Source organism: Episyrphus balteatus, chromosome 1 (assembly GCF_945859705.1).
Source record: "Episyrphus balteatus chromosome 1, idEpiBalt1.1, whole genome shotgun sequence".
Classification (NCBI taxonomy): domain Eukaryota; kingdom Metazoa; phylum Arthropoda; class Insecta; order Diptera; family Syrphidae; genus Episyrphus; species Episyrphus balteatus.
Genome location: NC_079134.1, coordinates 146750607 through 146775607, shown reverse-complemented (window position 1 = coordinate 146775607; position 25001 = coordinate 146750607). Strand labels below are relative to the sequence as shown.

General features: G+C 28.0%; 1 protein-coding gene across 1 annotated transcript in view; it reads left to right on the top strand.

Annotated features, from left to right (window-relative positions):
* Positions 1-25001, top strand: part of LOC129907371 (tyrosine-protein kinase Src42A-like) — a 68488-nt gene that overhangs the window by 24736 nt on the left and 18751 nt on the right. Inside the window, exon 2 of the mRNA XM_055983532.1 lies at positions 7325-7419. Within this exon, the coding sequence (XP_055839507.1) occupies positions 7325-7419 (95 nt within the window). The remainder of the gene's footprint in view (positions 1-7324; positions 7420-25001) is intronic.

Here is a 25001-nt window from a genome sequence, read left to right as displayed (position 1 = left end):
CTATGAATTTGTTTTAATGAAAGAGAAATTAAGTGAATACCTTTTTCTAAAAAAAAAAAATTGTTCCAATTTTCAAAATCGATACAAAAAATAAGTGTTTTTGAATTGTGGAAAAATGGAGTCGTAAAGTCATCTTAAAATAATTAGCTAATTCTCAATCATAAATCTAAGCAACAACTTATTTCCAATGCAATTCAATTTCCCTTAATTTTTTTCAGTGAAACTCTGAACACGTCATAGATTGAAAAAAACTATTAACTTATTAAAAGTGAAGATAAAATCAAAAGTATAAACTAATTGCTGAAACCTGCTGCAAACAAACTTTTAAATAATTTGTGTTCAATTCGTGAAATTCATTTATGACTTGCATTGTATACTAAGATAAGGTGTATATTTGATTGCTTTGCAAATAAATAAAACCATGCGCTAAGGAACTTAAAACCGGTAGTAAAATAAAATAAAAAATTAAAAATAAAACTTTATAAAATTTGAGTCAAAAACCCATAAGAGTGTGACTGAATAACATACTTAGAAACAATATTAATTCATATTAATATATTAATCACTACACGCATGAGTAAATGTGGGAGGCACATTAATACATTTTTAGTTTTCCGTGCAGTGAAAAGTTATTTGTATTTTGAATTAAAATTGCATTGGATTGCATTTTATATTCCACATAATCAATCATAAATCAATTGGAAATTGCGCAAGCTTTCTTAAAGCCTACTCATTTCTACCTACTCATCTCATTACCCTAGTGAGGCGGCTTAGCAACAAAATCGTGCACTTTGTGATAAAAGCATGAAATTAACATCGTTGGTAGTACTCAAAATAAGAGTTATTTTGAGATATTGGGCCACCTTTTATTCCATCCGGAAGGGTAGATACAAGACTTTTTCTGTGTTGCACTCAATTTGTTGCATATCATAGTATAGGCAATGAAACATTTTTATTAATATTACACATGATTTCGAGGTATTTTCTAACGCCCGATCGAATAAAATCATTACCAAAATGTCTCGACCATCATGTAAAAAGTTATTGGACTCTTTATGAATTGTCTTTTACTCAAAGAGCTAGAGTCAGAATATTACCAAGTACTCCTTGAAAATAAGTAGTAGGTTTATAAAATTTTGTAAGGGCGTTTCATATACCATAGAAAAAAATATTAAAATATGTCCATCAAAAAATTTCAGGTCAAAGGGTGTTTTTTCTAGCGAGAAAGAACACTTTTGAAATGGTACCATTGCACCAGATGGAAAATTTATGAATTTTTTTGAACCGCATATATATTTTAAACATCGTATGAGAATCAAAAATAATCAAAAAATGAATTATATTTGCCATGGAATATTAAATTTTCATGCAAAAGTTAAATTGCTTGCTTTTATTTTTTATTAAATTTTCATACAAATTAACGTTTTGAAGGAGTGAGGTGCAAAAGTAAAAGTATGAAAAATAATTGTGCAGTTTGTGTTAAAAGGATCAAATTAATAGGATTTATAGAACAATATGTAACACTCATTTTAAGATATTGGGCCACTTAATATTTTACCTTTAACGGCGTTTATAACGATGCACATAAAGCAAATTAAATGAATTTTTGTGAAATTTGTGATTATTAGATGGCTCATGTAGATTCTCCTAGGTAAAATATTAAGTGGCCCAATAAATTTAAATGAGGGTTATATATTGTATTAACAATCCTATTAATTTGATCCCTTTATCACAAACTGCACAATTATTTTTCATACTTTTACTTTTGCACCTCACTCCTTCAAAACGTTAATTTGTATGAAAATTTAATAAAAAATAAAAGCAAGCAATTTAACTTTTGCATGAAAATTTAATATTCCATGGCAAATATAATTCATTTTTTGATTATTTTTGATTCTCATACGATGTTTAAAATATATATGCGGTTCAAAAAAATTCATAAATTTTCCATCTGGTGCAATGGTACCATTTCAAAAGTGTTCTTTCTCGCTAGAAAAAACACCCTTTGACCTGAAATTTTTTGATGGACATATTTTAATATTTTTTTCTATGGTATATGAAACGCCCTTACAAAATTTTATAAACCTACTACTTATTTTCAAGGAGTACTTGGTAATATTCTGACTCTAGCTCTTTGAGTAAAAGACAATTCATAAAGAGTCCAATAACTTTTTACATGATGGTCGAGACATTTTGGTAATGATTTTATTCGATCGGGCGTTAGAAAATACCTCGAAATCATGTGTAATATTAATAAAAATGTTTCATTGCCTATACTATGATATGCAACAAATTGAGTGCAACACAGAAAAAGTCTTGTATCTACCCTTCCGGATGGAATAAAAGGTGGCCCAATATCTCAAAATAACTCTTATATTGAGTACTACCAACGATGTTAGTTTCATGCTTTTATCACAAAGTGCACAATTGAACTCTCTTTTAATGCTAAGCCGCCTCACTACCCAGAAATATATGTTTTACAAAATGGAGTATAAAATATGAAAATGAAAAAATATGCATTTTTAAAGATCTTAGATTCTGTTAAAGTTTACCTCTTTATGCACCATTACATAAAATATTCCAAAAGTATTCATAAAGAGAAAAAATTCAAGCCAAATTATCAATTTTTTTGTATTTGATTTTTTTTTTTTAAATAAAATGCAGCATTTGTTTGTTTTAAATTTCATGTGAATTATTATTATTTGCATAATTATTGAATCCTTAATTTATTAAAAAAAACTGAGATTTTAAACAGGTTTTGATGTCCCCTTTTGTTTGCTACAAAATTAAGTTCAAAAACAATGTTTAATATTAGTTGCAGAATATAAATTGATTTAATCTCGTATTCTATTTTTAAGCTGCATTAAGTTGAATCAATATAATATGACGTATTTAATCAACTTATTTATTGTATTGTATGGCAAAGCAATTTAATTAAATATTCTAAATCGAACTAGATTTGGTGCCAAAGCTCAGTATTTTGCATGAAATTAACAAAAATTACCATAAAATTGTATATATATTCTACAGTATTGTGCCAGAAAAATGGTGAGCAACATTTAATTTTGTTGATTGTTTTTAAGTAATCTCCAAAATACATCAATTATAATATCAAATAAAAAACAAAAATAGAACCAAATTTAAGAATTCGAAGTCAAGAGGAATTTGACTTTTATCTTTTAAAGTTATTTACAAAGTTTATTTAAAGTTTTTACAACAATTCAACGAAAACTGAATTTTTTATTTAATTTAAATAAAAAATTCTAATTTATTAATTAATTCTGAAACGTTTGCTGTTGTTTACGGTATACAATTTTTACTAATTGCCAACGCAGTTACCAATAAAACTCGACTTACATACAGTAGCGAGCAAAAAAAATGCAAACGAAAAAGGTTAAAAGAGTTTTACATGATAACTAAGTCATTTTACATCGTTATGCTACCAAATTTGGCACACAATATTGAAAATGTTTTATTTTCACGAAACAGAGTCGATTTGTGGAATATCTTACTTCAAGACAATTATTTGGTCAAAAGTCTGCCTAAATATGCGTTTTTAGCCGAGCAAAAAAAATGCAAATGTGTAAAAAACAATAAAGTATAATGATTTATTCATATTTTTTGTTTATGTTTTTGGTTTTTTAGGTTCATATTTTATTAATATTTTGTTGGGAACCCTTTATTTGAAACAAAGGCGCGGATTTTTTTGGTATTGAGTCTATTAAAGACTATCATAAATTTTATGGTATTTGTTCACATTCTGATCAAATTTGTTCCATCAGAACTTTGCAATTTGAATGCTTTCGCTTTCTAATCACCCGATCTACAAGATCCTACAAATTTTCTGTGGTATTGGGGTCTGAAGATCGCGTTAGACACTTCAGAACAGCGAAACTGGTCATTTTCAAAAAGCTTTTTTCTAACCGGCTGGTGTTTTTGGGGTCATTATCTTGTGTAAACAAGCTATTTTTGAGGCCAAACTTTGCGCAAGACGACCGGAAAAAAAACCTTACAAAGTTTCAATTAATAGCAGAAAGCGGTTTGATTTCGCGAAGTGCCATATGCATTGGACAAGTGAAAAAGTGAGGTAGGATTTTTTTGAGCAATGAGAGCAAGTTCAACTTGTTCTTGTCAGATGGCTTTCACTGTCTGTGAAGGCCTCTAGGATACGATATAACCCTATTTATCAAGTTCCTGCTATTAAACACGGAGGAGGTGTGGGTTAAGTATAAAATACTCATGAAAAGAAATTAATAGTAAGTTTTTGTTTAGGGTTTGTTTTCTCGAGAAGTGTGTCACTTGTGCCAAATGAAAAGAATAAATCGGATGAATGCAGAAATGTGCAAGGACATTGTGGAAACCCATATGTTCCACATTTTTAGTCCAATATCCCCGAAAACAGCTTGTTTACACAAGATAATGACCGCAAAAACACCAGCCGGTTAGAAAAAAGCTTTTTGAAAATGACCAATTTCGCTGTTCTGAAGTGTCTAACGCGATCTTCAGACCCCAATACCACAGAAAATTTGTAGGATCTTGTAGATCGGGTGATTAGAAAGCGAAAGCATTCAAATTGCAAAGTTCTGATGGAGCAAATTTGATCAGAATGTGAACAAATACCATAAAATGTATGATAGTCTTTAATAGACTCAATACCAAAAAAATCCGCGCCTTTGTTTTAAATAAAGAGTTCCCAACAAAATATTAATAAAATATGAACCTAAAAAACCAAAAACATAAACAAAAAATATGAATAAATCATTATACTTTATTGTTTTTTACACATTTGCATTTTTTTTGCTCGACTAAAAACGCATATTTAGGCAGACTTTTGATCAAATAATTGTCTTGAAGTAAGATATTCCACAAATCGACTCTGTTTCGTGAAAATAAAACATTTTCAATATTGTGTGCCAAATTTGGTAGCATAACGATGTAAAATGACTTAGTTATCATGTAAAACTCTTTTAACCTTTTTCGTTTGCATTTTTTTTGCTCGCTACTGTATGTATAAAATGTTTTTGACCCTGAGCTGAAAGTAATTATCCTAAGAGTGAAGTTTAGAAAACGTATACTAATGTGATTATTATATTTTTGTCAGTGACCCTTTACATAAAAAAAAATTGTTCAAATTAGAAATTTCGCGAAAAAAAATGTAAAATTTAATTATTTTTATCTTTTGGCTTCTGAAAAGGTCATTACTACCAAACGTAGTTTTCGATGTGATTTATTAGGTACACACATTTTCAGAATTATTTTAAACAAAGTTGTATTTGTTTGTCTTATTTAATATTTTGAAAATTGCATGTTTAGGATTCCTATAAAAAAATCGAACTGAAGATAACAATCAGACAATACTGTCTGTCTGACTACCTGCAAGTCTATCTGTCAGTGTGTACGTATTTTGAATTACAGCCTTAACTACTGAAGCGATTTTTTCACAGGTTTGGTAGTTTTTTTGAGATTCCTAGAGACGAAATTGAAGTTTTAATTTTTGCACCAAAACTAAAGGAACTCGCGTATAAGCAATATGAAAAACGGAAGCGGGTAAAAATTCTGACTTCAAAATTCTGCTTTTTTCAAAAAAATTCTGATTTTCAAAATTTTTTTAAATTCTGTCTTTCAAAATTCTGCCAGCATTTTTTAAAGAAAACATTCTGCTAATTCTATTTTTTTTTTCAAAGCATATGCCTTTACTAAACAAAAATACACCATTAATTAAATTTAAATTTGGTACTTTCCTAATTGCCTAGATGACCGTTGAAAACTAATAATTGCGGGATAAAAAATATTCCATTCCTTATTCAATTTTTTGAATATTAATTTTTATTTGATTAATTTAAAATTTTTAAATTTATCTTAAGATCGTTTCTCAATATTTTTTCAAATTTATTGATTTATCAAAAAAATTAATATTACAAAAATTGACATTTTTTAGCAAGATGATTATTTTACAAAATTCTGCAAAAAAAAAATAAAAAAGGTTGGAAAATATTAAAAAGCGCTAGCTTTTTAACATTTTTGAAAAGCAGAATTTTGACCCCAACCCATGAAAAATCCTACTGTTCTAAAAAACGGCTCATACGGTTTTTAAAAAAATATTTTATGTGTACTGTTTCAAATAGTGTTGTAGGTACCTACTTAAAAAAAAAATATTTTAATTGTCATAAAACAGTTTTTTTTTTATTGACTTAACGATTCAACCGATTTCAATGAAAATTTGTATTCACAAGTATTTTAATTACCGTTAAATTAAAAATAAGTTAAATTAAAAAAAAAAAATAAATTTTTGGATATTCAAAATATTGGAAACAATTTTTTTAAAAACGGGTTAATGAAATGTTTTGAAACTTTAGTTTTTTTGTGTTGATAAATTATATTTTTGAATGGCATACCAAACTTTCTTTTGAAAAATATTTTACTTTTGTAATCGCTCTACGATTTATAAATTTTATTTTATAAAAATGATATTATATCCTTCAAAAATCTAATTAAAATTATTATTCTTTTCATAGAAAGCTTGCATTTTTACAAGAAATTTAAATAATTTTAATCAAAATCATGTGAAATTTTTTTTTAGCACACCACTGTACCCCACAATTTGTAAGTATTTCGAGACCAATCCTAAATATTAATTCCAAATAGTAAAATTAATTTATTCCTGATATGTTTCTATAATGGTTCTGATGTTCTGAGTAATTACCTAAAATTAAAATAAAATTATTTTTTTTTGCTCTAATGTCCTACATAACAAAATGAATATTTAATTTTTCAATAGAAAGTTAATATTCTAAAACAGTTTTTTTTATAAATTTAAAAATTTTTGTTTTTGTTCATCAGTTTTATTGCAAGATAAGTTGATGTCCGATTTGTTCAAAGAAAGGGAATTTTCTTGGGACATGAATAAAATATTCGGGAATAATGCATGAGAATGAGTCATTCCATAAAAGGTTTACTTTTCAGCATATGTAAATATTTCTTTATACTGGATATTTCGAAAAAAGAAAGAATCTGCATAAACCATAATTTTGTCAATTTTCGTCCAAACAAAAAAGTCAATTTACCAAAAAGTTTTCCTTACATTTCATCTAAGCGAAAACTTTTTGAAATGAAAGAAAAACGTTAACAAATTAAAAAAATCATTTTACTTTCTCTTGTAATAAAATGGTTACCTACTACATTCAATGAAGACTCCAAAACTTGCCATAGAAATAATTATATCTTTTTTTACGTCATTCTGCATAGATACTTTTATATCTTTTCCCTCTCTTGAACTACTTAAAATGAATCAAATTAAATTCTTTTTTTTTGTTTTAATTTACAGGGCGACTGGTGGCTGGCACGCAGCAAGAAGACTCGACAAGAAGGATACATCCCATCAAATTATGTTGCCAAATTGAAGTCAATAGAAGCTGAACCGTAAGTGTAAAACATTTTCTTTTAAACAAAAAAAAGAAAATTTCCCTTTTTTATTACACAAAACACCACCTCTATCAGTTTGAATATACACGTGAGGTTGTTATATTTGCTAACAGCATACAAAATTCGTTGCCTAAAAGTATGCCATCTTTAATTACTGACCTAGTCTCAGTCACTGCTGCTGCCATTGTCTGCCATCTTCTCTGTATAACAGTTCGTTATGATTTGAAAATTATGTTTTTTTTTTTTTTGTCAGAAATTTGTTACGTGAACACAATGCAGGCGCATAGACATAAAAGATTTACTTAAAATTTCATCAAAAAAAAAAAAGGGAAATTGATTTTATTTGATATTTTGCCAAATTTAGGAGGAAAAGCTTCATTAAAATAAATTTGTGTAAGTTATGTTGGAAAAAGATAAAGTGTATCTTATAGTTGTTTTGAATTTGTTGCAACTTACAGCAGTGACCCACTTAAAAAAGACTAACCAATCAACATCATAGATTGAATACTAAAATCGATGAGGTTTTCTACTGTGCTTTAATGATGATAATAATAATAATGATGATGATGGGATAAATCTTCTTCTGGCAACTGAAACTGACTTTTTTAACTGCACAACATTTTTTTTAAAGAGCCAAAAATATTGGCTAAGCAATTTCTGGCATTGAAAAATTAATGGTTTCCTCGTTTTTTGGACAGTTTGTGGAAATAAATAGCTTTTGATAAAAAAATAGAAAATTGTTTTTATAGGTCAGTGAAATTGCAAGTGATTTAATGGTTTTGTTTTTTTTTATTTTTTATTTTCATCGAAGTGGAAATGGTTAAATTAGGGGAGAAGATGAGTTGAATATATTGTTCACTAGGAGGGTTAAAAAAGGGGAAGCTTTTGATATGATGTGCATTGTATATATATTCTTATAGTACTCTCATGAAGTAGAATTTTCTGTTTTGCGTCGCCACCGCTGGGATCGCTAGTTTATTTTATGTTTGAACCTTATGCAGAAAATTGAAGTGCAGATCTACCAAAAGATGTCGCTAAAGTATTTTCATGGATTGATAGTACTATAGAAATATATATACAATGTGATGTGTGTCGATGGAAATTGAAACATTTTAGAAATATATATACAATGTGATGTGTGTCGATGGAAATTGAAACATTTTAGTTTCCTGCATGCATAGATAGATGAAAAAATGGGGTAGGCAAGCGGTTTTAAGAACGTTTGAAAAAGAGTATCAAAAACTGGCTTAGAAAAAATAATCTAGGTATGTATGTGCTTTTAAGGAATAAAAATGGGATATTTTTTTGTTTTCAAATTTTTGTATGAAAGATCCGATCAAACGATGTAAGTAAGAAATATAATTTAAAGGCCCTCATTAACTCTAAATGGAAACAGTAATAAGCTCTAAAAAAAAAATTTCATAAACTTACCTACTAAAAAATTGATTTTTTTTTTTTTTGGGAAGTAAAGGGTTATTTTTATTAAAGTAGATAGTGAAACGAATGTGTCAACAGAACCAGGCCCAGTTAAAAAAAATGTTCATATTTAATCCAAAAACGCCGCCGTACTTCCTTAAGAAAATATTTAATTGTGAAGGTAGGTACTGTTAAAATGTCAAAAAGGAATGACTTGTTGTCTGTCAGGGTTTTTGACAATTTTTTTAAAACCTTTTAGTAACCTTAATTTTAAATATAAGAAAAAATAAAAAAAAAATATTTTCGGATTAATTTTTTTTTTTTTGAAACCCATTTTTTTTGGTTTATATGTGTCAATTAATAATTTCTCATAAATAGCTAACAAATTTTTGTTTGAAACGTTTTTATTTATAAAAGTTGATTTTTTTTAAACGGATCGAACATTTTTCTTAAAATCTTCTTTCTTTGTTTCACAAAAAATTAAATGACATACTTCGTCGAAACTTTTCAAAAAGACTTTTTTATAATTTAAAAATCAGATTTTATGTTATTATTTTTTTGTTTTTAGTTTATTTAAAATTAATTAAAAATATTCTTTCATGAATTTTTACATACAAAGCTTCAATATTCTAAGAAACTTTCAACATAAATGCAAAATTTGGTATAATTTTAATTAGTGAAAAAATAAATTCCCAAAATTTAAGAGTGGTGTCTGGTGTCACACTAACATTAGGTGAAAAAAAACTATACATTTTTATTTTTCTGGTAATTTTTTTTTTTTGTTTCTAAAAAAATATCAATTAAAGATTACAAAATACTACGTAAGATTAAAAAAAATCTTTTTTTCTAAAAATTTGTTATTACAGAAGAAATCAAATTTTAAAAACACATCAATCTGTAATCGGTTGACTATTATAAATGAATGATTTAAGGGCCTAATGGGCAATTTCTCAAGATATTGCTTTATCAAATATAGAATACAAAGTTATTCGAGTTATATTATGCATAGGGTCTGTCTTTTTCCAGCATGAAAAACCTTACAAAAATACCCTTTCACAATTAATTTCTTTTACTAATTGATAATAAAAGAAAAACGAATTATTCTTAGAAAATTAATTTCGCTTTACCAGTTTTAATTAAAAAAAAAAAACATTTAGGTACTTTTGACCCAAAATTATGAACTAAATTTAAAAACTTTCAGTTTGTTTAGAAAGGCCATATCTTAGCATTATTAGATTTACCAGATAAATCTAGTTGTTTTGACACTACTTTAGTTTTTCTTAATGACTCTTCGTTGCCTAAATATAGTAAATTCTAAAAAAACAATATTTCTGCATTTTGTTAAAAATCCAAATTTTCGTTCGAAATTTAACGAAATGATCAAGTACAATGGTATATGTTCTAGAAGGAAATGAAGAGCTTTAATATATGGGGTCTATTATAAATAGGTACTGAAGTTACTCTGATTAAGAAATGAAATTAATAATAATATTAAATTTAAATCAAACTATATTAAAAATGTAAACAACGTAAACGTTACCTTATAATAACCCAAACAATTCTAACGACAGGATTTTGAACAGTGCATCAACAATTGAATCGTCAGTTGTGAGAACGGATTGAGTCCACTTTTTTTCGAAATTGACTTTTTGATACAAATTTCATCTTTAGGCGTAGACACATCTTTCAAGTTGATAAAAACAGGGATTGAAAAATTTTATAAGTTTGAAGAACAGAATAAATCCAGGATTACAGGATATTAATTATGTCTTAACTAAGACGTTCACGGGTTTTAATTGCAAAAAAACATTGAATGGGTTATAAGAGAAGATAATACAGCGGAGTGCTATGGAAATTGAAGATAGCCCCCTTTTTGTTTTTTTTTTTCAATATATCTCGTAAACAAAGCATAATTTTTATAAATTGATTTTAAAACTTGTTGTAGAGAATCAAATTTAATATCGGAAAAATGTTTTTAAAAAATTGGAAACAAAAACTCCATACCAAAACAGGCCAAAAAACAGGAAAAAAGTCAAGAAAATCAATTTTTTTGAGATTTTTTTTACTTTTTTAACGGACTGAGATAGTCATACCTATATATTAGGGTGGGTCAAAAAAATCGAAAATTTTTTTTTTGATTTGGTACTCCGAAAAATCGATTGCTAGACCCCTCTAGAATATACGCACCAAATATGAGCTCTTTATATTAATGGGAAGGTCCTCCGCTTTGCAATTTTCCATTTTTACATCAAGCTTCTACTAAAAAAAAATAATTTTTTTATTAATTGACTTTTTAGCAAATTTCTTTTCATATTCTTGTAGGAAATTGAACGCTCTACAAAAAAGGCCTCAAACACTTTTTTTGTTTATCTAACCGTTGAATAGATAGATATTTGAGGTCCAAAAATCGAGAAAATCTTTAAAAATTCGTTTTTTGTTCTTAATTTTGTAACAAATTAAAAAATTATAATGATCAAACGCGCAAGACATATTCTTGTTGAAAATTTATTGCTCCACAAAAAAGGTCTTATTAACTTTTTTCATTAATCTAACCATTCTAAAGATATTCGAGGTCAAAGTTAAAAAAAAATATGAAACCATTTTATATTTTTAAAAAATTTCTAATTCACTGAAACTTCATTATTTTTAAATTAGCAAAATATATTCTTGTAGGGGCTTAAACGTTCTACAAAAAATTGCTTAGAATGAAATTGATTCCTTTAACCGTTTAGAAGATATTCGTATCCAAATCGCAATGCATACGGGTCATAAGAAAACTATTGAAATCAGTGAGCATTGGTTTGGATACGAATATCTTCTAAACGGTTAAAGCAATCAATTTCATTCTAAGCAATTTTTTGTAGAACGTTTAAGCCCCTACAAGAATATATTTTGCTAATTTGAAAATAATGAAGTTTCAGTGAATTAGAAATTTTTTAAAAATATAAAATGTTTTTATATTTTTTTTTTAACTTTGACCTCGAATATCTTTAAAATGGTTAGATTAATGAAAAAAGTTAATAAGACCTTTTTTGTGGAGCAATAAATTTTCAACAAGAATATGTCTTGCGCGTTTGATCATTATAATTTTTCAATTTGTTACAAAATTAAGAACAAAAAACGAATTTTTAAAGATTTTCTCGATTTTTGGACCTCAAATATCTATTCAACGGTTAGATAAACAAAAAAAGTGTTAGAGGCCTTTTTTGTAGAGCGTTCAATTTCCTACAAGAATATGAAAAGAAATTTGCTAAAAAGTCAATTAATAAAAAAATTATTTTTTTTTTAGTAGAAGCTTGATGTAAAAATGGAAAATTGCAAAGCGGAGGACCTTCCCATTAATATAAAGAGCTCATATTTGGTGTGTATGTTCTAGAGGGGTCTAGCAATCGATTTTTCGGAGTACCAAATCAAAAAAAAAAATTTTCGATTTTTTTGACCCACCCTACTATATATTGCACTTAATAAATACAGAAGATAAACTTTCCTTCAAAATGCTGGACTGAAAAAGTTTTTTCATTGAAAATTAACCGAAGAATGAAGGAACCTATCTTTATTTTTCCATTTATTGTTTTACTTAAGTAAAAAATAGACCACAACAAAAATTTTTGTTTTACTATGTATAACAATTTTTTACTTTGATTACTCAAACTCTATCAATTACACTGCACAACAAAATTAAAGTTTTTGTATGATGAATAAACCAAACAATACTTTTCCAAAGGTTTTTGATGTGCTGAGCTCGAATCCGAATCCAGAAATATTCTATCAGCTCCCGTTTTTAAAATATTACCGTTAGAAAATGCAAAAACACCTGATTCTGAAGTTATGCTGCATTGTGAGGGAATTTTTTTCATAACTCTTTTTGAAGATTTGTATAAAGAATTGCTTTTCTTCTTTAAAAATCTGTTTAAATCTTTGCGATATCTTTTTTATAATCCGAGATATTTTAATTTGAAGTTACTGCAGTTTGAAATAACGTTATTGATAAAATAAGCCAAAACACGTAAGATATCTCGGATATTAAAACAGATATCGGAGAGATTTAAACAGATGTTCAAGGAAGGAAAACAGTTCTTATAGAAACCGTTAAATATTGTTCTGAAATAAGGTACCTCACATCATAGCATAACCTCAAAAACAGCCAAAACACGCTTTTTTCGCAAATTCTTACGGCAATATTTCAAGAACTAAGTTTGATAGAATATTTCTGACTTCATATTCGAGTTAAGCATACCAAAAACTATTGGAAAAGTATACTTTGGTTTATTCATAATAAAAATAGTCAAATTTTTTTGATCAGTGCTATCAGCCAAAAAACGTGTTTTTGCATTTTCTAATGGCAATATTTCAAAAACTAGAGCTGATAGAAAATTTCTGAAACCGGATTCGAGTTCAGCACACCAAAAACACTTGGAAAAGTATTGTATAGTTTATTCATCCAAAACCTTGTTGTGCAGTGTTATTAATCGATTGCTATCATTAAAACTTTTGTTTTAAATAAATTATATGTTTATTTCATTCAAAATTTGGCTTTTGGGTGAAATTTCAAACCGTAAGTTTCAAGAACGGAATGAGTCCAACGTTTTCAAACCGTTATACCTGGCTACCAGAACTGGCTACAAACACAATTTTTATCTCATTCCACTCAAATCCACGGGATCTTCATATTATCTATATAGGTCTTGCATCTCAAAAAAGTAAAATATAGACGCTATTCAGTTTTTTGCGTTTTCCCAAAACTTTTGCAAAATGGACTTATTCCGTTCTCACAACTGACGATTCAATTATACTTTAAAGTTAAACTTCTTTAACTAACGAATTATAACTAACGATTCGTCACAACCTTTGTTAAAAAAATAAATGAAACTATTTGCGAAAATATTCGTAGATTATCGCATCAATTTGTAGGTTTTATTGATCGTAAAATAAAACTACTAAACGATTTTTTTAGACTCTTTGTGAATTTGAATTTTTATAAGTCTATCAATTACTCGTAATTCATTACCAGTTTAAACTGGCTTAAAATAATCTCACGAAATTAATTTGATTTCACAAATTTTGCCAAGGCATTAGCTTTCCAATGATGGTGATTGTGTCGAAATCTTAAAAGCCAAAGTCAATAATCTTTAAAAACAAATCCTTCCTAAAGTTGAGGAAGTATAGTTTGTTTTTTTTTTTTTTTCAAAAATTATTTCCAATGACAAATATATTTTGACAGTGTTCACATCAGGAACCTAATAGCGACCTCAAATATAAACAAAAACATTTGTCATCAGTTCCAAAACAAAAAAAACAAACCTTGACGTATAGAACTACAGAACTTTTCCGTTATCTTTTATCATAACAAAAATCCAAATCATATCATATAGCACATTAACCTTTATTTGTACTACACCTGTCCTTAGAAGCCGCTAGATTACAAGATAAGAAGGTTAAGATCGTAAAAAAAATAACTCGGAAAGCCATTAAACCCTAAGGTTTTAGTAACCTATTCAAACAACCTAGAAAGTTCCGTTTTTTACACCAACTACCGCCGACTTCTGATAACAATAATAATGTAACTCATAAAAATCAAAATCAAAAAAACTGCACAACACATTGCGTTATCAATAAGAATCTTTGACCTTCGGTAAAAAAAAGCTATATCGATGCGCAAAACAATGTCCAGCATAGTTAATAGGTATTTTTAGTCAGCTTAAATGCTAAACAACAACAATTATTACCTCCCCCTTTTTCCCACTCTTCTATTGGCATATGACTGTACTTTTATTGCTTCTTATGCTCAGAATAAGCTATAACCACCTCATTCCGACCGCACGTTCAAATTATACACATCAGCACTCAATTGGCAATAAAAATCGACAACTAAACGAGCTTCATTTCAACGCAGCAGCAGAAAACACCTAATTAAGATGCTCTCCAGCTTGTCCGATGGAAACGTTTTGTGCGCGGCAAAAGCGCAATATTTACTTCCTTCCTATGTTGTTTGGAATTTTTTTTTCGTTTGTAATGTATGAAATTTTCCGCTACCTTGAGGTCGCCAGTGAGACTAGCAATACCATTTATTTGGTTAGCCACACCTTCCTCATCATTCTCAAGCTGCTACCTTAGTCTTATCGGCTTTGTAAAAATAAACTTATGCGTCCTCTAAAAGTGCGTTCTTGTTATCTACAACCCCTCCAAAGTGGGTATTTCAAAACAATACAAAAAAGTCCCGATACACAATTGTTAGAACATACAAGGCAGCAGCAAGTGAGTAAGCAAATTATGAGGAAAAACAAGACAGTATTCGGAATTTCGATTAATATCAACCTCGTTGCTTGAAATGAATCGATAAATAGCGACCCAACTAAACGAACAACGGGCTAATGACATTAAAAGGGTAAACCAATGAAGCAGCCCTGAAGTTGCATGTTCTTTTGTCATGTCGTGTTTTGACCACCAGAACACTCCTGTAAAACTTCTCTTCCATTTGAATATTATAGTCATTTGGACAACAGTTCGGTGACATATTGTCGGTAAAACAAAAATTATATACATTTTTGATCTTTGAGCTCATATTGACCATTTCGGAAGCAACAAACAACAAAAAAAAATGAAAATTGCCAAATTATTTAAATTAACTATTGAGGAACGTGAAGTTTTAATTCGAGGATGTTATGAAAAACAAACAAAAAATAACTTGGAGGTATGACAAAAATGGTAAAAATTAATAATCTGATCTGGTAATGGTCATGAATCTTGGGAACTTATACGAACGGCCTTCAAAAGTCAATGAACTCTTGGTAAAACTGTCAAATTGATTTTGTCTGGCGATATGTGTTGTCTTCTTAATGTTTGATTCTTTTTGCATTAGGGAGCATATTATTTTTTTAATTTATTTAACACTCAACAAATTTTTAAGCAGTTTTGTCGATTGTATACATTTTTGAAATAGTTTTTTTTTATAATTTTTTTAAATTTATGAAAATTAATTTTTTAAAATGTTAATTTCAATTTGAGTTAACGGCATTGTTGGGAAAATGCAAAAGATTTTTGAAAACAAAAAACTAAACAAAACTTTCTGCGAATCTCCACTGCGTAAATATTAGGGTGGGTTAAAAAAAAATCGAATATATTTGTTTTTATTTTATACTCTAAAAATCGATTTCTAGACATTTCTTGTACATATTCACCAAATATGAGTTCTTATTAAAAATGGGAAGATCCTCCGCTTCGAAGTTTTCCATTTTTACATCAATCTCATATTTAAAAAAATCATTTTTTATCAATCGACTTTTTCTCATTTCTCTTAACATATTCTTGTAGGAAATTGAAGGGTTTACAAAAAAGGCCTTGTACACTTTTTTCGTTTATCTAACCGTTTAAAAGATATTCGAGATCCAAATTTTTGGAAAATTACTAAAAATTCGGTTTATTTTTTACCCACCCTAGTAAATATGCAACAATTTTTACTTCACAAGAATTTACTGGATACTTCGAGCCAAATATTCAGCTCTTCTTTTTTGTTTTTCATAAAAAAACATTGAACTTGAACTTAAGGTTTATGGCCTTTTGTTTTTAACTATCCAATTAAAATAACAAAACTAATTAGCCAACAATGTTGAATGAATGAAAACGTCAGAAAACTGCATTTTACAAACAAAAAAGAATCATCATAAATATTAAAATTCTATTTGAGAATAATTAACACCTACTAACGTCTACAATGCAAGCATTTTACCTCCATCGTAGAAGTCACTCGTTAGTCACTTGAAATTTCCCCCGACTAATTTCCGAAGATGGAAAACGATTTGCATAGAAAAAAATGATTAAATTACATGACTGTCATCCCTCTAAAGCCATTGCCTTTTCCTGTTTGAAAATGAATTGAAAATTGCATCACAAAAAAAAAAAAAAAAAAAACATTACAACCGACCTTGTTTTTACGCGCTTCAAAATTAATTAACTTAACAAAATGTAAAAAAGTTTTCTTTAAATTTTACATTAATTAGATCATCAATCATTTTTATTTATTATTTTTTTTTTCTCCTGTCAAAGTAAATTAACTTATCTTATTTCCAAGAAAATGATCATTTCTGTATTTTTGCAAAAAAAAAAAAAACAAATTCTTATGAAAATTGCAGTTTTTGACGCAGTTTGAGTTAGAATCTTCTAAAGAGTAAAAACAAAATAAACGACAACGACGTGATTTTAGGCCTCGTGTAAACTACATATCTTGCTACAAATTTACTCATTAAGCCATAGGGGTAGAAATTATTAATTTTTTCTTATCTTGGATATTATACGTGTTCTGTTAAGAAAATTATAGGTACTTTGTTTCGTGAATAAGTAAACTTTTACGTAATATGGTGGAAATCAAAGTAATTTCTTTTGGCAATTTATTTGTTTATATTTAAGGAACGAGAAATGAAAGAAAAAATAATACACAATAAAACGACAAAATAGAAAAAGCAAAATCAAGACAAGAAAAAAAAATAAAAAAAAAATAAAATAAAAAAAAAACATTTTTAAAAAATTAAAAAAATGTTTAAAAAAAATTTAAAAAAAATTTAAAAAAAAATTAAAAAAAAGATTAATAAATTAAAAAAAAGAACAAAAATAAAAAAGAATAAAATGCACCACTGAGCCGAACGCTCTTGATTTTGAATGTACAAAAATCGAGAGTTAAAAATTGTATTAATTTGTTTGTTTGTTTTTTTCGACGCTAGATGTACTTACAAATATGTAGATGCACAGCTGCACAAAATCATAGACCGATAGACGGTATTTCGAAAATCATATTTTTGATATGCTCCACCGTGTCGTATTGTTATTTTTGATTAAAACCTCGAAATTTTTCACCGGAACCAAAACATGCCCTACAAAAAGTTAAAAAAATTAAATAAAAATAACGAAATAAAAAAAAAATAAATAAAAACAACAAAATAAAAAAAAAAATAATAAAAAAAAATCAAATAAAAAAAAAAAAATTAAATAAAAAATAAAAACAAACAAATTAAAAAAAAATAAACAAAATCATTTTTTTACTAAAAAAATAAAAAAAAAAAAACAATATTCCTGTTTCCTTTTCTAAATGCGATGTTTTGCTTAATATGTATATTAAGGTTGTGAATGGTGAAGACTAAGGGGTTAAAAAATAATCAAAATCGGTTAATATCTTCAATCCGCGCATCGGCTCTAAAGCTTGAAAAAATATTAAAAAAATGGTATTTTTACAAAAAAAATTTAAAAACCCTAACATCTTTTTTTTAATAAAATAGCTTTGGAAAACCTTTGTATTAGCTAAAGAAATGAAAACATAGTTGCCAAATATATAACGCCAAAATAATCAACTTTATGTGAAAATAAATATGAAAGATGTAAAAAATGGGCTAATTTAATCAAAAAACCCAAAAAATAGCATAAAAAGGGTATAAAAGTGTTTTTTACTACTTTGGCACGTTTTGGTCTTTGTTTTAAATTTTTTTAATTTTGTTTTTCATTGAATATGAACAGTTCTAAACAAATCCAAGAGCGAACATCTTTTTGACATCAATTTAGCTAAATTTCTAGCTTATATATTCAGTTTTGTAAAAGAAAATTCTATAAACGCTTATTCTGTCCGCCATTTTGGAACCACCATTTTGAAAAAATAAAAGTTGGAAGATTTTTCGTATTTCTCATGCTAATATGCTTCAGTGTCCCAAATTTCATGACTTTTCGTCAAGAAATGGCCGTGTAAATGATTTTTGACGCCATAAAGCACCACTGTGCGACGAGGAGAATGATACATAGTCAAATCCCTCTTGACCGACAGATTTTCAAATCTTTAACGAGTTCATAGCATTCACTGATTGTGCCAACTTCATTTTTACTTCAAATTTGGTAAAAATAATAATTTACCAAATAGTCTAAACAATTAAAAAAAATTCGTAAAAATTGGAATTTTGCCATATTTCGACAAATTTCAAAACGCATGTGCGACCGGAAGTCCTTACCCAATTTCAACAATTTTTTTTTCTACTTAATATTTAGCTAATACAAAGGTTTTCCAAAGCTATTTTATTAAAAAAAAAAGATGTTTGGGTTTTTAAATTTTTTTTTGTAAAAATACCATTTTTTTAATATTTTTTCAAGCTTTAGAGCCGATGCGCGGATTGAAGATATTAACCGATTTTGATTATTTTTTAACCCCTTCTTAGTCTTCACCATTCACAACTTGTCCGCGCTATTACGATTTGAAATTAGAAAAAAACCCAAAAACGACCCACTCTAATGTATACAGGGTGTCCCAAAAGTTAACGTCGAAACGAAAACGGTAGATAGGGTAGGTGGTGACAGTTATCAGAAAAATAATAAAAAAAAATCGTAGCCATATATTTTGGGAGTTATGGGCATTTGAAAAAAAGTCGAAAAAATGGTCACCCTGTGACGGTTTTTCATGTGCCGTGACTACAAATCTTAATTTTTCTAATTTTTTTCTTTTGTTACGGAATCTTGAATAACCCTGCTATTAAATGCATTCAAAAATTTTAACTCAGCTGCATCAGTTTTAAAGAAAATATTAATTTTTTACCCAACTTAGTACTAAAAAATTTTACATGACTCTAATTCAATGAGCCGTAGTGTAAAAAAAATGCACTACGATGTTTCGGCAAGTTGCCTTAAAAGTTGGTGTGTTCAATTCTCTTTTCAAAATGGTATAACATTGTTGGGAATATTTCATAAATAACCGAGATAAAAATTTTTTTCTTAATAAATCCGACTTTTTTTTTAGGTAATTTTTCCATATTATTTAAGTTTTTGTATTCTGAAAGGTTCTGAAAGGGTACAAATTTGAATAATATGGAAAATTTACCTCATAAAAAAGTCGGATTTCTTAGGAAAAAAAAATTTATCTCGGTTATTTATGAAATATTCCCAACAATGTTATACCATTTTGAAAAGAGAATTGAACACACCAACTTTTAAGGCAACTTGCCGAAACATCGTAGTGCATTTTTTTTACACTACGGCTTATTGAATTTAAGTCATATAAAATTTTTTAGTACTAAGTTGGGTAAAAAATTAATATTTTCCTTAAAACTGATGCAGCTGAGTTAAAATTTTTGAATGCATTTGATAGCAGGGTTATTCAAGATTCCGTAACAAAAGAAAAAAATTAGAAAAATTAAGATTTGTAGTCACGGCACATGAAAAACCGTCACAGGGTGACCATTTTTTCGACTTTTTTTCAAATGCCCATAACTCCCAAAATATATGGCTGCGATTTTTTTTTATTATTTTTCTGATAACTGTCACCACCTACCCTATCTACCGTTTTCGTTTCGACGTTAACTTTTGGGACACCCTGTATACTAGGGTGCCATTTGATTATACTTGATTTTTTCCAATCATTCTTATGTATTTTTTTCTGCCTAGATTCCTAGATATAGTAAAAAATGAAAAAATTTAGAAATAGACAAAATGTATACGACACCAGATGCTATATTATACATGATCCAAATTTTTACACGTAACAGTAAATACTAGTTACAGCGTTTCAAAATAATTTTACAAATCTGTTACGCAATATGGTCTAAATGCAATACAAACAAAAACCTACCAAATTTTATATATTTTTTGGTAGAGGAATTTTTTTTTTGAATTTCGTTCTTTTACAACTTATTTAAAAAAAAAAATTTAATACGTATAGCGCCATCTATAAGTAATAGGTATATTTAATTATTTTGCAAAATAACATCCATTCCACCAAAAATATTTTTAAAAAGAATCAAATCCTCCATTGAAGTGAATTTGAATCAAAATTATTTGTCTATTTTCATGAGACTAACAATTTTTGTTTTTAAATTCTCTAAGATTTTTAAGATTATTGGTTCAAAAAAGTGTTTTTTTTTCTAATCGAAAGTCGAAAATTTAGTGATTCCTAAAAAGAATTATTTTTGTACATGCATCTAAGAGTATTTATTTAAGAAAGTTCTTTCAGGTTCCTATTCAAAATCTCGACCCAAATAAATGTTTGTTTGTTGTATGAAGTATGTACATATATGGAATGAAAAGCCGTACAAAAATGTAAACATGTCAAATTGTATCAAATGATCAAGTCTATGTGAACCTATTAGAACCATTCCATACTGTCAAATTCGAATCATCATCACCATCGATTAAACTGCACCACAACAGTCAAGTCACAGGAAAGTTTATACCAAACGGGCAATAGCCAGCCACAACAACACACCGTCGTCACTCAGCGTCACCAATCTCTGGCGCAAACACCTGATTTGAAATTGAACAAGTGCACGGATTTGGCTTCTTCTACTTTTTTCCTTGTAATCTTTGGTTTGGTATCTTGTTCCGTGAGTCCATCCATGGAATCATCGCCATCATCTACCACTAGCCATTGAGTCAGCCTCTGCCAAAGACTAACTAGAACCACGTCCATAAGGGATCTCGCCATTGTCCGTCAGCGGAATTTATATCATTCGACCATCATTTCTTTTGCTGTGGTCTGAAGTCTAAAAAACTCAAGACTAAACTGAAAAGTTGCACTGTTTGGTTTGGTTGCTGGTGTGTGCCCAATTGAGAGAGAAGACCATGGCAGCAGCGCCAATGTCAGAGTCTGCCCAAGAACACATATAGAATCCATTATTTGGTTGTTTTCTTCGTCTCTTTTCTTCACCTCCTCCGATGTGAATATGGATGTGGAAGAAGAAATAGAAGGCAAGTACTTTGGGTTGGAAGTTGGAAAGACTGCTGAGGCTGGCCTCTCTGTGGTTTTGCGATAAAAATTCAACGGAACGCGCAAACTTTGTAATTGGCTCCAAGAACATATTCAATAAATCCTCGCAGCAACATTCAAGTTGAAGTGTCTTCTTTTTGCCTTTTGGTGTCCACTCTGACTTTGTTGTTGTTGTTTTTTTTTTGGTTTTTTTTTTTGTGGCTATTTCAGCCATCAGCTAAGTCCACAGCTGTGTGTCTTTGGCCTTTCTTCGATGGTTGCAGTTTATTTGTCGATGTTGAAGTTGGTATAAAGAAAGGATTACATCTTTTCAAAAATCTTCAAAATATGTTAGCGGGAAGTAATTTGAGACTTTGGTATTATAATGTATAATTGGGTTAAATGGCTTTAGGCTTTGGGATGTGTACACTGTACAAGTACACATTGCTGCACCATTGTCCTTTTGTTATTTTGCGATGCTTTGGCTTGTCTTGGGTGCAATAAGGAACAATATTTTTTCAACAATTTGTGGGCGAAGAAGGTTGATAAATTTTTGTTTTGGTTGTTGTTTTGAACACGCTTGACTTTATGGAATTGATTTCACAATTAAAAATCATATTTCATATGGCAGATTTTCTTTCTATCGTGGGAAGAGAAATTCACAGGTGCAACTAATTTTGATATCTTTTTGTGTAGAGAATTTGTATAGCATTTAAAAGAATTGAAAAATTGAGCCCCTTGATTTATCATTTGTGTATAAGAGCTTTCGAACTAACTTTAAGAAGTGTTAAAAATGGCTTTATATTTTGTATCAAATTGACCCAAAGTTAATCTTCAATATCCGATCTGAAAAGGTAAAAAATTCATGAAGATAAGATGATTTAAAGTAAAATGCCGGTTTATTTATTAATTATTTTACAACTGCTCGAATTAAGGCAATCGTTCAAATTGCGAGTCATAAAAGTATCGAAAGAAAAAATTTTTCCCACTTCTTTTTAAAGCAAAATGCTCAAGCCAAAAGGCAACACTAACAATATCTTGCTGAAACTTTTTTTTTACGTCGGTATTTTTCAAGTGAAAACTTCTTTAGTATCGTAGTGATTTGAAACAAGATGAAACGAAAACGCGACACGAACATTCAACTTGTTATAACATTTTTGTTTTAATGGATAGATGAATGAAATTTGTACTGTAGATAGGTAATTAAATAAATTATGATTGTGCGAAATTTCAATTAATTTCATATTCAAAATTCTGAGATAACGGTGAAAAGATGTTCTTTTTCTAAACACGTTATATCTTTTCATCTAGAGCACATAACAGATGAATTAAACTTTAATACACATGCTGATAATATTACCTTTCATTTAATATCACACATAACGGTTCATGCTCTACAAATTATATAATCTTTAATTGAAAAACTTGAAAAATACCTGTGAAGATTTGTTGCCGATGACCAGCCAGCAGTAGAGGAAGTACCGTAATCTCAGTTTGAAATTTCGACATGGTTGGCTTTACAAAATTCTTACTTTTTTTGTATGATTGAAGCGTCAAATAAAAGGTGAAATAATAATGATATACAATTTATTTTAGGTTGTCTTTTAAAAAATGGATTTAATGGCGTTAGAAGAGAAAAGAGATTGATTGTTTTGCTTTTTTTTATGAAAACTAATTGGGTTCAAAAAATTCTAGCCCTTTTTGTAGATGTTGTATAGACATGGTCGATATAAATATTTTGAGCTAAAACAATAAGCTTTCAGATGGTATAAAATTTATTGTAGGTTGTCATATAAAAAAAGTGATGGAATAAAAAAAAGTTATATTTTTTCGATTTTTTTTAAAAGATTTTTAAGGTTTCACTTCAACCACGTGCGAATTGCTCACATAATTTTTTTTTTAAAAGGACCTTTTCCTTTAGTTAATTTAACTAACAATAAATAAGGACACACAATTTTAATAGATAAATTTAAATTTACTAGTATTACGAAAAATGTTGAAAAGTTACCGTTAAATATTGCAATTATTTTTTTTTTTTCAAAATAAACATTGGCTTTTGAAAAATTGTGTATCTATATTTTGAATTAATGATAATTTGACCAATTATTTATATTTTAGGTTTTAGTTAACTTGTGAGAAAATTTCTTCAACCCCTTATAGTTTATAATTTGATACTTGATCTTAGCTTAATAAAAGTTAAAAACAACGGAAAATTGGTTTTTTTCTAAAGTAACCAAACCCTAAAACAATTTTTTTACTTTAAATTTATGAAAAAAAAAACAAAGTAAATAAAACAAAGTAAAAAACGATCATCATTTTATGAGCTTTAGTTACTCCACTAAAAATTAAAACAATATGAAAAAAAAAAACGAAAAATTAAATTTTTATTTTACCTATATATTTTTTGTATTTTCTTAAAAAAAAGTCTAGAGTTAAACAATATTCCTATAGTTGAATTTTACTTTTCTAGATTCTGTTTATCGTTGTTTCCATGCTATCAAAAATATTTTTGGGGTGTATTGAAAAAATAAAAAAGAAAAAAAAAAAAAAAAATTTACTTGTTTGAACAAAAGTTAGACAAAATGTATTAAGAAAATAATTAGGTAGTAATTTTTTTTTTAAATTGTTATCAAAAGAAACTATCTTTAAATAGATTATTTATTCACTTTTTTTCTAAGATTTTATTCTTTAAATAATTGTAAAGGTTAAAGGATAACAGTGGAGTTTAAAACTTTATCCTTGGAATTAAGAAAAATTAAACAAAAAAATTTAAAAAAAACTCATATCAACTTACTGTTCGTCCTCTATTATATTTGATAGTAAATTTTAACTGCCATTCTGTCAAATACCAAACAAAACTTGGATTTTAAAATTTATTGATTACATACATGCAAATATCATATGAACAAATAAACAATTTCAATGTTCTCTAATTTGTAGGTCAATGTTACTTATTTCAGAACCTATACTTACCTTTTGCCTTGAATTTTTTACCAATATTAATATAAACATTTTTCAAACAATTGTTTATTTTTTAACTTCATATTTATTTAGTTAACAATTTTCTTTACATAATCATATTATACTCTAACATATGGCTTAGTCATAATTCCAAAATTGTTTTTTTTTTTTTTGTCTAGGCAGTAGTAACTCATAACGTATTTCAAGTTCAATTACAATTACCTAAAAACACTTTTTCAAATATTTACCAATAGAATTTTGATTTTTTTTTATAGTTAATTAAGAAGCAACCATCTTCCTTTTTTTTTTTCTTTATCTATGCAAAATTTGGTTACCTACATAAAATGCTTGTAACTATAAATCTTATGACAATAATTTGTTAAAAAAAAAACATATTGTGAATTCTGAATTAATGTTGTAAATAAATTCAGTTCAAAACGTTTTCAACACATACCTACTTTCTTGTTAAGGTTCAACATTTTTGTTCACACTAAAAAAA